At 35.9% G+C, this 13,445-nt stretch overlaps 1 protein-coding gene across 2 annotated transcripts in view; it reads right to left on the bottom strand.

The window, feature by feature from the left end:
- Positions 1-312: 312 nt before the first annotated feature.
- DOP1A (DOP1 leucine zipper like protein A) overlaps positions 313-13,445 on the bottom strand; it is a 109,320-nt gene continuing 96,187 nt past the window's right edge. The window contains exons 30-39 of one of the 2 annotated variants that reach the window (XM_044676304.1): positions 12,795-12,904; positions 11,907-12,056; positions 11,686-11,747; positions 10,364-10,516; positions 9,489-9,625; positions 8,723-8,778; positions 7,502-7,666; positions 6,192-6,321; positions 3,013-3,072; positions 313-1,156 (exon numbers count right to left, since the gene is read on the bottom strand). In XM_044676304.1, the coding sequence (XP_044532239.1) occupies positions 851-1,156; positions 3,013-3,072; positions 6,192-6,321; positions 7,502-7,666; positions 8,723-8,778; positions 9,489-9,625; positions 10,364-10,516; positions 11,686-11,747; positions 11,907-12,056; positions 12,795-12,904 (1,329 nt within the window). In that variant the 3' untranslated portion in view covers positions 313-850. Of the gene's footprint in view, positions 1,157-3,012; positions 3,073-6,191; positions 6,322-7,501; positions 7,667-8,722; positions 8,779-9,488; positions 9,626-10,363; positions 10,517-11,685; positions 11,748-11,906; positions 12,057-12,794; positions 12,905-13,445 lie in introns of those variants that run through there. The other variant, XM_044676305.1, reaches the window with a different exon arrangement.

The following is a 13,445-nucleotide window of genomic DNA, read 5'->3' as shown; positions in this document are numbered from 1 at the left end:
AAAGAGCTAATGGGATAAACTCAATCTCTCTGCCTAGGCTGAGCTTTTTAATAGAAAAGTCTACATGGGGCTAAGATAGCCAACTGGTCCAAGTCACTTTTGATAAATAAAGCCTGAAACAAGTAGAAAAAATGTGTAACTTGTATTTTGCAGAATTAAGACAGAACTCAAGACAGTAAAACAAGTGGACTTTGTGTAATATATATATATATATATATATATATATATATAGTTAGATTTCTCTGGCACCATAATCAATATGAGCCAACAATATTNGAAATTGGCTATTGTATTTAGTCCATACCAACTGAGAATATATTGTTATGGGAATACTTAGGTTTGGATGTGATCAAGGTTCCTGCCATCTTGCTCAGGTTCACCCTGAATCCTCCCCACTTCACCAAAGAGCTAATGGGATAAACTCAATCTCTCTGCCTAGGCTGAGCTTTTTAATAGAAAAGTCTACATGGGGCTAAGATAGCCAACTGGTCCAAGTCACTTTTGATAAATAAAGCCTGAAACAAGTAGAAAAAATGTGTAACTTGTATTTTGCAGAATTAAGACAGAACTCAAGACAGTAAAACAAGTGGACTTTGTGTAATATATATGCATATATATATATATATATATATAGTTAGATTTCTCTGGCACCATAATCAATATGAGCCAACAATATTTAAACGTGATTCAGGCCACATTCAGAACATTTGCTCTTATATACAAATTTTTAAATTAAATACAACCTGAAGTGTGTTGTGTTGTTACATACATACAAAAGAAAAACTATACAACGCAGAAAGATTTCTTTTAAACCATTACATTTAAGTTGAATAGTACCATTTCCAGTGAGTCAAGTTTTTATCACCCCTTCCAGAAAATCCTTCTCTATCATTTCTTCAATTTTTTGCCTGGCTTTGCTGGAAAACATTTTGTTATTCTCCATTTTAATGTCCTTATTAGGGAAGGAGTTTGGGTAGAGGACAGGGCTCCCTGAGTGTCCCACACATCTGCTTGTGACTTTGCTATTGAAGACTTGGCTGAGTACATTGAAGAAAGGCAGGAGCTGCTCAATATTACGCACAGTGTAGATGGTTAGTAACAAATGTCCTGGTTCCCAACCTAATGTTCTCCCTGAGTTGTCTTCCTCTGGGTTTTTCTGTAGAAACAAAAAGGGAATTGTCATCTAACAGATGAAATACACCACATCCCCATGGGGTTGCCAAATTCTATTGTTCTTGTCACTCTCAATGTATTCTCTCCTTTTTACTACCACTACAACTACTCTATTCCTCTCTGTCAGTTACTGTTCTGTGTTAACATTTTATAGCCAAGATCACAATTCCTTATTTCCCAAAATTACAATGTTATATTTTTTGAGTCCTCTCTGCCTGGCACAGACTGAGGGAGCAGTACTGGCCATCATACTTCAGAAGTGAATTATAAAACATTTGCAAAAAGCCTTCTTTCCTGATGCTGTTAAAAAAGACAGTGTTCAGTTAACTTGGAGCATTAGGTTTTTGCTTATATTGTTGTTCTCACTGAAGATGCAATCCACTGAGTTTACTTTCTAGACATTTATCAGTAGCATGTATGCTTTGTGTATATTCAAAATCCAGCTTTATGGAACCCCAAAATTTAAAACAGGGATTTTGTATTTCTAGTTCATGCCACAATTCAATCACTATATACAATATCCAAAAGTGAAGACTGAGGAATAGAAAAAGTCATTCTGACTTTGAAAAAAAATCAATTCCTTTTTCATCCAAGAGACAGAAATGATCCAGAGTAGAGAAGCTGTTTAGTAAAGAGAAAGAAGCTATTTATATAAGAGTCTATGTGGCCAACCCAAAGAAAAGTGAAGAGAAAATCTTTGGCCATTAACACAGGAGCCCCCTAAGCATTCTACTATAAGCATTCCAAGCAGGAAATTGACCTTAGAGATAACCTCAAAACTCAAAAGACAGAATAAACAAAGAATGAGAAAAGCCTTAATGCTATGGAGATCAGTGAGGAGACAGAAGTAGAACCAAAAGATACTTAAATTCAAACAATTCAAGTAGGACAATTGAGCCAGACAATGAAAAGAGAAAGGAGAAAGAAAAAGGGTTGCCAGCTACTGAATGAGACCTTGGAAGGGAGACTGCCTGTCCTATGCTTCTATCCCTAAAGACAGGCACAATATTTAAATTTCCTAGATCAGATGCTATTGGGATGCTTTCTACCTTTTGCCCATAAGGAATGCCTTGATAACACTACTTGTCTAATGAAGAAGATCTACAAAATAGCTTTGCTCTTCTTTTGCATTGTTTTAAAAAGTATTTTGTCATGACAATCAGGAGGTTTGAGATGGGTGTTATAGTTAAGGTTGTTGTGTACTTTATTTAGATTAAAACAACACAGCTGATGGTCAGAATCACATAGTTGCTGATTATTTGACTTTTGGCAAATTGGCAACCTTGAAGTTTTTTCAGTGAAGCCAGAAAATCTTTAAGCATGAAAACTATTTAAACAATACAAAAAGCATTCTCTCCCATAAAAATTAACATTTGTCCTAAGAGATCCCTTTTGCTGTCTCTCAAACCTATAAATACTAATAATGTAATAGTAGGAGTACTCTTACTATTTGTTGAACCTTTGACCCAAACCAACAACATCAAATAAACATGAGGTGCACAGTATCAAAAATTCTGATGCACACATGTGCTTGACTGTTTCTTAATGTCTCTTTAATAGTTAAAATAGGTTGACTTCAACTATTATTCAAAAGAAATCTATTCTTACTCAAATTTCCTAAATATATATGCATTACCCCCAAAAATGGAGACGAACTTAAGGTCCATCTCCCTTTGCCTTCATCAAAATAGCCTACACTTAATTCTCTGAAGAAAACCTTTCTCCCTGTTTACCTCTCTTGCACTTGTTGAAATCCAGACCTGGGTATGGCTGTGAGTATCTGGTCCTGATGTGGCAGCTTTTGCTGCCAAATCACAAGCATCAAAGAGCCACCCTCACCTGATGCTTGGCCATCTCCAATCCCTCCAAAATCACTGTCTTAAAGTTCTCCTCCTTGTCCTGCGGAAGGAAAGAGGAAAACTCACAGCCTTTGTTCCAATTCAAAATATGTTTGGCCATGAAGACCTTGTAGTTTATAATCTAGATGGGATGAGAAGATTCTTTCCACCAAAACAATTTTCTTATTCCTTAGATATGTTTTGGGCAACGGGCTAGCAAGTCATCCCTTGAGTAAGATCTAATTAACTGCGAGATAATGTAAATTGTGCCTGAGTGCCAAATATGTCACACTGATTATTTACTGGCAAGAAAATCTATTTGCATTTCTAGACATGTGATGTCACAAGTAAAGGAATTCTCTTAGCAATAGAAATTTCCTAAAAGGACATCACAACAATCTAACCCCTCCCAAAATCCAACCCTCAACCTTTGATCCTCATGCTGTGCTGGGGAAAGAGCAATTCACATTTATAAATGGTGCTTTCTTTGCATCCATTCTTCTAATTTTTTTCATAGTTGGTAGAATGCTGTTTGGAGCTGCTGCCTGAATATGAGGCTTCAGAAGACTAGAAATTTTTGAATCAGTCATCAAAAACTATAAACCAGAATTCACAATAGTACAGAATTTCTCACAAGTGGTCAATTTATTTAAGAATTTAGGGATTAGAGAACACATTCTTTAACATTCAAAAAATGACAGTAGGTTAACAGGACACATTGATTAACATTTTACTTCATTGTCTTTTGGCTTTTGAGCCAAGGATTATACTTTATTGGCCAAAATTAAGTTATGGAATTTGACAAAACAAAATTACTCAGGTGAATCAAAGGACATGTTATATATTTGAAAGAAAAAAATTCTATTTCTTTACATATTATACATTCTTGGAGTTGCCCCGTCCCCATTTTTAAAAAATCCAGGCCTGTGATTTTACTAGCATTAGGAGCTAGCTCTCTGGTGTGTAAACCCCATCCTCAGAGCTGGTTAGCAGTGTCTCTGCAACTATGAATTTTAGACAATTTCCTGGAGCACTAAGAGGTTCAAGTGCCCATCCAGCAGCTCAGCCAGTATGTGCTACATATGGAACCAGAAACCCAGGTCACCCTGACCTCAAGGCTCTCATCCATTATGCCTCGCCCCTCCTGGTCTTTTATGTCTGAAATCGTTCAAGTGTACATAGTTACAAAATACAATTTGGGCCTTAAGCATAATTCATTTGGACTATCATTACCTTTGTTAATTTCAGTCACCCATTATTCAGGCATCACTCTTCTTTAAGTATAATGAACCATTTTAGCAAATAAAATAATGTGATTCAAATACCTAACCAAAAGAAAAATCTAGCATCTTTCTCACGTTAATAATAATCTAATCTTGTTTTTTTCTTTTTTTTGTAAACCCTTACCTTCTATCTTAGAATCAACCTGGTATATGGGTTCCAAGATAGAAGAGCTACTTGTTAAGGGCTAGGCAATAGGGGTCAAGTGACTTGCCCAGGGTCACACAGCTAGGAAGTGTCTGAGGCCACATTAGAACCCAGGACCTCCTGTCTCTAGGCCTGGCTCTCAATCCACCAAGTCACTCAGCTGTTCCCAATAATCTAATCTTGTTGAAAAATATTCTAAAAATTTTATGACAGGTTTCTAAGAGAACCTGGCTCTGCCCCCTGTCTAGTTCCTTTCAATCTTGCTCATCTCTATAGTCTCAAGACAAAAGATATTGGCTTCTGGGGGCAGATGGGTAGTAGATTGAGAATCAGGTCTAGAGGCGGGAGGTCCTAGGTTCAAATTTGGCCTCAAGACACTTCCCAGCTGTGTGACCCTGGGCAAGTCACTTGATCCCCATTGCCCACCCTTACCACTCTTCTGCCTTGGAGCCAATACACAGCAGTTAAGGGTTTAAAAAAAAAAAAAAAAAGATATTGGCTTCACATTTCCTGGATAGTTCTTTAGGATCCATACTATTTACTCCTCCTGACTAACACACTTGTGATTTCCAATATAGTTTCACTTTTGTAGGAATAATTTTTTAAAATGCATGTAATGATAAATGTGTATTCAGTGAACAAAACTTACCCTTATTAAAAGCTCTTCAAGGTATCTAATACCTTCACCATTACAGAGCTGCCATTCATTTAATGTTTTTGCTGCTGAAAACCCTTTTTCTGTTTATCTTTCCATTTAGTTTTGGTTGTTTTTTTTTAATGCAAACTTTAATGGAAGCATCTTTTTTTCCCCCTAAATAATTCTTTCCCTATCTATGCCCATCTCGTTTTGACATTCTTTCTTCTTGAGATTTATGTCAGAACCTCAACCAGTACTGTGTTGACTCCGGTAATATTGGAGTATTATGGAATTTAGATTTCATTATTTTTAAAGTTCCCTATCTTTGATCTAATTACATGTAAGAATGAAATAACACCTTTGTGATTACTATATCCTACAGCTATTATTCAAAATGTGTGAACATGCGCATGTGTAAGGAAGTAATTCTTTTGTTATCTTATGAAGATGAAAGTAGTTTGCTTACTTTTTAAGTAACTTACTTTTTAATTAAGACTTTAATTGTCTATACTCAATTTGTTTTTTAAATTTTTGCATAGTTTTTAGAGTAGGAAAAGTCAGCCCTTAGCTTATTAATCATTTTACCTCACTAGGTGTTTTTTAGGTAAGGCAAAATAAGTGAGACAGTCTCTAGTGATATGCTATGGTATTTTTTAGTTTTTAAATGTGTTACTACCAAGTTCTACCACAGTAACATTCTTTATTGATTAAAAGACCAATATGCCTTCCTCTGCCTCTTCATTAGTATAACTGGACTAGGTTTGGATGTACAAAAGATAGTTTTATATTCTGTCACTGTTGCTTGCCTTGGGGAACAAACATATTGATAAGGCACTAAAGTCAATTTCTCCTAAAAATCTATTAAGGCTATTAATTACTACAATATTGGTTTGAATAAAGCCACACTTTCTTCCTGTCCCTAAACCCCTTGATCTGACTTGTAATAACTCCAAAAAACTTACAATATACATTATACATATCAGTGTATATCTAATATATTTTTTTCCACTTAAAGAGGCATTAAGCTCTGATACAAATCTAGCTTAATAAAATATCCTAATTTATGTGTAGTTACAGAAACCAAAACTAGAACCTCCCCACCCCAAAAAAGTTACCTTAACCCTTTTCCGGAGGAGTTTTGCTAGTCGGACCACGTAAGGTTTAAATTCCCGTTGATGTGTGCCCTGTCTTCTAACTTCTAAACCCGAATCATCTGAGGCTTCTGGAATGAAGGCCCAGCGATACCTATTCATATAAGAACCATGGAAAATCAATAGAACAGCTCATTTATTTATAACTTTAAGGCTTGCAAAGTGCTCCTCACAAGAGTCCCGTGCCATTTAACCCTCACAAATGAGAAATAGACTCAGTGAGATCAAATGATTTGCTTCTAGTCATAAGGTAAATAACAGTTATGATTCAAACCCATGAACCCTGATGCCAAATTCAGTACTCTTTCGACTACAATGTCTCCTCTTCCTGCACCAAATTCATTTAACAAGGGTTCTTAACCTTTTTTTGTGTTATGGATTCATTTGGCAATCTGGTAAAGCATATGGGCTCGTTTTCAGAATAATGGTTCTAAGAGCATAAAATAAAATGGATTATAAGGAAAATCAGTTATACTGAAATAGCTATGAAGATACCTGAAAATTAAAAAAACAAACTACCAATTTAACAGTCCCAGGTTAAGATCTGCTCAAAGACTTCCTGGCAAAAAAGTCCCAGTATGATTAAAAAATGATTAAGAAATCTCTGGAGTGATTTATATATAAACAATTTTATCTGTTATGTTTCAGACACGTCTTTAATCTAGAGGGCAATGCCTACCATACAGAAATATAGCTCTATTATAGTTAAACCTTCCATGAGTTTCAGGTAATCAAATATACATTATCTTAAGAAGGTGTTTTCAAAGAATTTATATTCTTTTTTAAAGCAGTAATTACTAACCAACGTATTTTTGGCCCTTACTACATACAAGACACTATGGGAGTTCCTAGCTGTGTGACTCGTGGCAAATCTTTAACTCTGTTTATCTGTCTGTTTATCTATTCTGTTACTAGGACAGAAAGGGTTAAGAAAAAGATACTATGGGAGTTTTTCAATTTACTCATTTTAATGTAATCACATTAATTTTTTAATACTAATATTCATTAAGTGCCTAGTACATGCCCTGGTTATTGTGCTACCTAGTTACTGGGATACAAAGGCACAAGTGAAACATGTCTTGACCATAAGTTCTCCTGGGGGAAAGGGGAAGAAAATGGAAGTTTTTTGGAAGTGAGGGGGCAACGAACAACTTTTACGCATCCATGAAAATGAGATTCTGAGATCAAGATTTCAACTTATACATCATATACTTTTCAAATAGTCTTAGAGAATTAGAGGGAAAAAACAAATAGTTCTTTCTTTTTTTACTTACATCTGAAACTGAGGAAGATTTTCTGATGGTAAAGCTAGAGCCAAATCCAAAAATTTGCAAGCAGAGAGGTAAAGGTTTAACCATCGCTGGCTGTTATATGAAGTTGAAAAGCCATTGCCTCCTGTGTAAGTGGTCTCCAGGCCAGCCACAGATGGTCCTGATGTCCTAAGTCAAGGAAGATGGTGGTCACCAGCTTTATCATAACTGGTTCTTAGAAAAATCTTACATACGTATTTTGTTTAAGAGAACAGAAAAAGTGTTTCCTCATTTATATCATGTGACAATACCAATAAAATAATTATGGTGCCCAGCTACTGTTCTATTTGACTGGCTTTACTGATAAGTTATGACCAAGTGTATTTTGCTATGTTCAACTAACAAGAGTTTTGTGAAGTCCCAAGAATGTAGAACTCCTAACGGTTACAATCACATATGCAAATTGTTTAGGCATAAATTGCAAAGCCAAGAAAACATGAGAACCTTGCTCTAGCTTGCTATATAAAGCTTTCTTAGGCAACAAGTATATTAACTTATATTTAAAGTACAATATAAAAACTATAATTAGTGTACCTATTAAAAATCTACTGCTGGGAGATGGGACTAAACCTGTCTTTTGGGCTCAATACTATATTTTTACCATAGAGTGATGTGTCTTAGGACATGATCTAAACAATGGGATGGTGAAATTAGTAATGATGAGTGGTAACAAAAGTTATATGCTATTTAGACTATGCTTATATACTTAAATGCTTGATGGTATGAATTATAATTCGCTCAGCTGGCCAAAAAGTTAGGGTCAGACACAACCACTGGAGAGCACTACGAAACCAAGTATTTTGGCTATATTTATTTACATGGATTTGGTTTATATCCTGCAACTTTGCTAAAGTTGCTAATTATTTCAACTAATTTGTTAGTTGATTCTCTAGGATTCTCTAATTATATACCATCATATCATCTGCAAAGAGTGGTAACTTTGTTTCTTCATTGCCTATTCTAACTTTTTTGCATTTCTTTTTCTTTTCTAATTGCTTTAGCTAGCATTTCTAGTACAATAGTGTGTAACAGTGGTGATAATGGGCATCCTTGTATGACTACTGTTATTAAGAGGCAAGGAGAGTACTGAATGCATCAGACGAGAAACCAGATATGCTGGTTTCCGTTTGCTAAGTAAAGCCAAAGGTGATTTCAGGTTAAAATACTGAAAGTAACCATACTTACTTTGAAATATCTTCATCAGCAGAGAGTTCCTGTTCCATCAGTAAAAATACTTGCACCTGAAGACCAAACAATCAGGTGAAAATGTTTTCACTTAGGTGGTCATCAAATCCTATTGCCATACAATCATTAAGCTTTAGGGCAAACATTTCCTAATATTTAGGATACCTATCAAAGTTCTTTTCAATGACATTTTTTTTCCATGCAAAAAAATTACAAGTACCTTTTGAATTTGGAAGCACAAATGATGTAGGTGAAGTCTTAAAAAAAGTTTAAAGTGCCCCTTCTGCAGATGTCATTGGGGGAAAGTGAATGAATAGACATACTTATATGAAGTAGATTAGAATCATAAGGAAAGAAAACCTACTTTAAAGGGAAAATGGCAAGAACTATTTAGAAATAAAGGACAAGAGATATACTTGCTTTAGATGAGATTAAAGAACAATTAGACATATGTATAAAAGATGACTAGAAAACAGTGGCTGTGTATTGTGTCTTAGTCTAAGAAAGAAGAGTGGCAAGGGCTGGGCAACTGGAGTTAAGTGGCCTGCCCAGGATCAAACAGCTAGACAGCTTTGAATCTAGGTCCTCCAGACTTTAGGCCTGGTGCTACCTAGCTGCCACCTTTCTGCTTAAGTATTAAATGGAATATGGTTAAATTCAACTATAAATGCAACAGTATTTGTAATGGCTAAAGTTCATGTCTATCCTAGAAGTCTCACTTATGGCCGGCTCTTTAAGTCTTGTAGCTTTTTCAAAACCTACTTACTAGTTCTGTGATCATAGTTGGCCAGAGTGAGGTAAGATGCTGGGGAGACATTCTTAAAAGTAAAACTCTGAAAAACAGGAAAACTTGAGAATGAAGAGTGGGCACCTGGGGCAAACGGAGACTCTCTACCAATCTTTCTGGAAGAGAAAAGCAAAATAAAGGATCTCTTACTACTGAGTAATTCTGCTCATGATCATTCTTCTCTCATATTATCTAGTCAATTTATCAAATCACAAAAAAAGGTTATGCATGTCTATGGTTCTTGGTTCAAGAAGAGGGAAAGGCTCCATGGAGACTTTACTCATTCTGGGACCCATTTATAGTCCTGAGTCAGGTAACAAATATCCTTTAGATAGCAACAAGCAGCAAGCTGAGAAGGATTTCTTGTGAGACAGCAATAATCCCACTTCATCATTTAAAGTATAACCCCAACATGTAGCCTCTATATAAATGAGCTGACCCAGTAGAATGATAAAAAAGAGACACAGTCAATACTTCCTAGATGATGGGGAGCCCAACAAATCCCTATTTAATGAGAATGGTTTTACAGAGTTAGAATCTCCAAATTCTGCAGAACTGTAAATATCATGTGAATCCATTTCTGCCCCCCTCTGTATATACACGTACCAATCATATGCCTCAAAAACACTAGCATCTCTGTACAGCAAAAATTTGGATCTCATATCACCAATTTCAATGAAATCCTAATAGTAAACACACACATACTCTTTATGCAAGATATCTTAAGCAACTTAACAATTTCACCAGAACAACTGTTTTTCTCTTTAGGTGATAAGATGGTTTCACACAGACTTATAACTTGGGGGAATTTTTCTGTAAGAAATAATAACTTACAAAAAGTTTCCACTAATTACCTTGTATATCTGGAAGATATTTCTGATACTGGTCTATTTCACTGCTAAAAATAGCAAATGCTAATCTTTTTAAGAGCATGGCTCTCTGTTCCAGCTCCACATCCCTGTTGGCAAAGAGATTGAGTGAGCTGCTTTGAGCCACAGCTACTCGTGCTGAAAAAGAAAACATGCATAAGCACATTAAACGAAACATGTACACAAAGGCTGTTCTAGGTTTCCTAGTGACATAAAGTGGCAGCAACAGGACGTAGGAAGAAGGTAGAGTTGGGGAGAGACGACGAATAGACAAAGATCTAGAAAAAATAATAAGTGGGCCAAAGGCATAGGAAGCACACAGATAAAAGTAGAAACCACATGTCAAGAGGGGAAAATGAGCTGTCAACAGGAGGAAACAGAATAAAACTATTACTACTAGCAAAGCTTTGGATTTTTTGAGTAAAGCTCTTTAGATGCTTTACAAAGGTCTCTACCATACATTCTCTTGTTTAATTCTCAACAACCACTTGACATCTGTGGGGGTAAGAATTATAATTCTCATTGCAGATGGGGAGGTTGGGGCTAGTTCAAAAGTCTCTTGATACCTAGTCTAGGAATCTTTTCACTACTTGTCTCCAGTGAGAAATAACACTTTTTTAAAAATTTCAAAACACTTTACCTAAATTCTTTTATTTAGGAATAACTACATTGTCTATGAAGAAAGCATGACAGTTATCACCTCCCTTTTACAAATGAAGAAATTTAGACTGAGAAGTTAAAAGAGTTGTCCTTGGTCCCACAACTAATAAACATTAGAGGCGGGACTTAAATTCAGATCTTCCTTATTCCAAGCCCATCACTTGACCCTCTAGTCCAAGATAGATTTTCAAAATAGCAAATAGTAATTGTGAGAATGTTGAACTTGAACTCAAGTCCTTTCTTAGACACTGGCTAGATGCTCCTAGGCAACAAATCATTTAACCTCTTGGCCTCAGTTTCCTCATTGGTCAAATGAGTGTGTGGCAGGAACAGGATGGACCTGCAGGATTCTTATGAAGATTCAATGAAATAATTCACATATATTGCTTTGCAAACCTTTACAGTGACATGTAAATGCTCTTGCTATTCTAGCTCCTGGCTTCACTTTTCTACTGGCAAAGTGACTTAGAGAAGTGCTTTAAGCCACAGCTTGTGTTCTGCAGGCTCGTTTGGTGTAAACTCCCGCAGACTTACTCCTGGAGAACCCACGTCATTCCAATTCAGTGGTTTCCAGAACTGAAGAGAGAATGGGAGGGGGCTGAGCACATGCAGGAAGGCTATTTCTTCTGTCAGTCTATGATACTCACTCATTAAATCTCTAAATGTGGTTTTGTCATGTGTCATCAGGTTGTCCATAATTGCTCTCCAACTAAAAGACACAAAAGTTGTAACATATATAAGTAAATAGGGGTGTTTGGGGGAGATTCACCGAAAAATGATTTCTTAGACTTGGGACTGACTTAACTTAGGAGCCAAAATGTCTGAACTAGGGCACAGCCTAGCTGATAAAATGAAGGTTCTGACTTACTGATTAACACAAGAGGCATCCATTTGGAAAAAACTGGAATCCATAAAGAGGTCAAATGCTTCTTTTTTCCATGCTCTCCGTGTATACTGATACCCGCTAAGACTGCTAAGTAGCTGAACACAGGCCCGATAACTGGGCGCATTATGGGCACTTGAAAGGGGAGGAAAAAAACAATTAACATGCAAGTTGTAGTTTAAGTATTTTGTTTAATAACAATTATTTAGCAAAGAAATGAAAAATATCCCAATGTAAAAGAATGACTAAATCTGGTTGTTACCATTATAGTTAAAGGGAAGGGAATAAATAATAAGTGCTTACTATGTGCCAAGCACTATGCTAAGCACTTTTAAACCCTACAACAACCCCAGTAGGTTGGGGGTATATGTGTGCTGTTATAATCCCTATTTTATAGCTTAAGAAATTGAGGCAGACTTGCTCAGGGTAACAAAGCTAGTAAGTATCTGAAGCTGGATTTGAACACACATTTTCCTGATGTTAGGCCTAGTACACTGTCTAATACTGTGCCAGCTAGCCATTTTATATAATAAAAATGTGAATATTGGGGTAACTACATAGCCCAGGGGAAAGAGAACCAAGACTGGAGATGGGATGTCCTGGGTTCCAATTTAATCCCGGACATTTCCTGGTTGCATGACCCTGGGCAATTCACTTAACCCCAATTGGCTAGCCCTTTACCCCACTCTTCTGCCACGGAACCAATACTTATAGCAATTCTAATAAAGAAGAGTTTTTTGGTTGTTATTTTTAATATGGGAAGAATTCAATATTCATATTTTATGAACAAAGCAAAAGTGGCCATAAATAGCAACTTGTTTCCATTTTCTCAAATTTTAAAATATTTATGCCATATACTTAGAGTAACAGTACCTGTGATTTCGGAGGTAGGGTACAACATAATGCATAATATTTACAAGTAATGGAATGACTCTTTCTTTCTCATCACTGTAGAATACCATATCCAGAAGATGAGCCAGAACCTACAAACCATAAGAATCAGAAAAGTGTAATCTTATGAGCTGAAACAAGTACTGTTAAATAGTAATAGCTTTGGGTTCGGGAAAAACATGGAATTCTTAGGAATCCATACCAATAACTCTAAAGTTTATCAGTTAAAAGGCACTGCTACCTATTCCTACCCCATCTCCCAAGGAGAGCTGGTCTTTAAATTCTCTTAATTTGCTTTTTGACTCATTACAATTTGGTGAAAAAGGTGAAAGACAACCAGCCCTAATTGAGATACTAGAAAACTAGAGCTTAGAAATGTTAAATGATTTGCCTAAAATAACAAGTCAGTGGGAGCAAAAACTCAAGACCTGGACAATAAGTTTCTTTGTAACAGGGTCATGGCAAAACTTCCCTTATAAACTTGTGATATAAATACTATAATTTAAAGGAATTTTATTTATTTAACAGTATAATGAACAAGGTTTAATAAACTGAATATAAACTGAAGCTCATATTTAAGGAAACTAAATAAAAATTATAATTTTAAAATCCACTTAAACCAAATAATCCTAT

Source organism: Gracilinanus agilis, chromosome 4 (genome assembly GCF_016433145.1).
Source record: "Gracilinanus agilis isolate LMUSP501 chromosome 4, AgileGrace, whole genome shotgun sequence".
NCBI classification, from domain to species: domain Eukaryota; kingdom Metazoa; phylum Chordata; class Mammalia; order Didelphimorphia; family Didelphidae; genus Gracilinanus; species Gracilinanus agilis.
The sequence above is the reverse complement of the archived record's forward strand: the minus strand, read 5'-3'. Positions and strand labels throughout refer to the sequence as shown.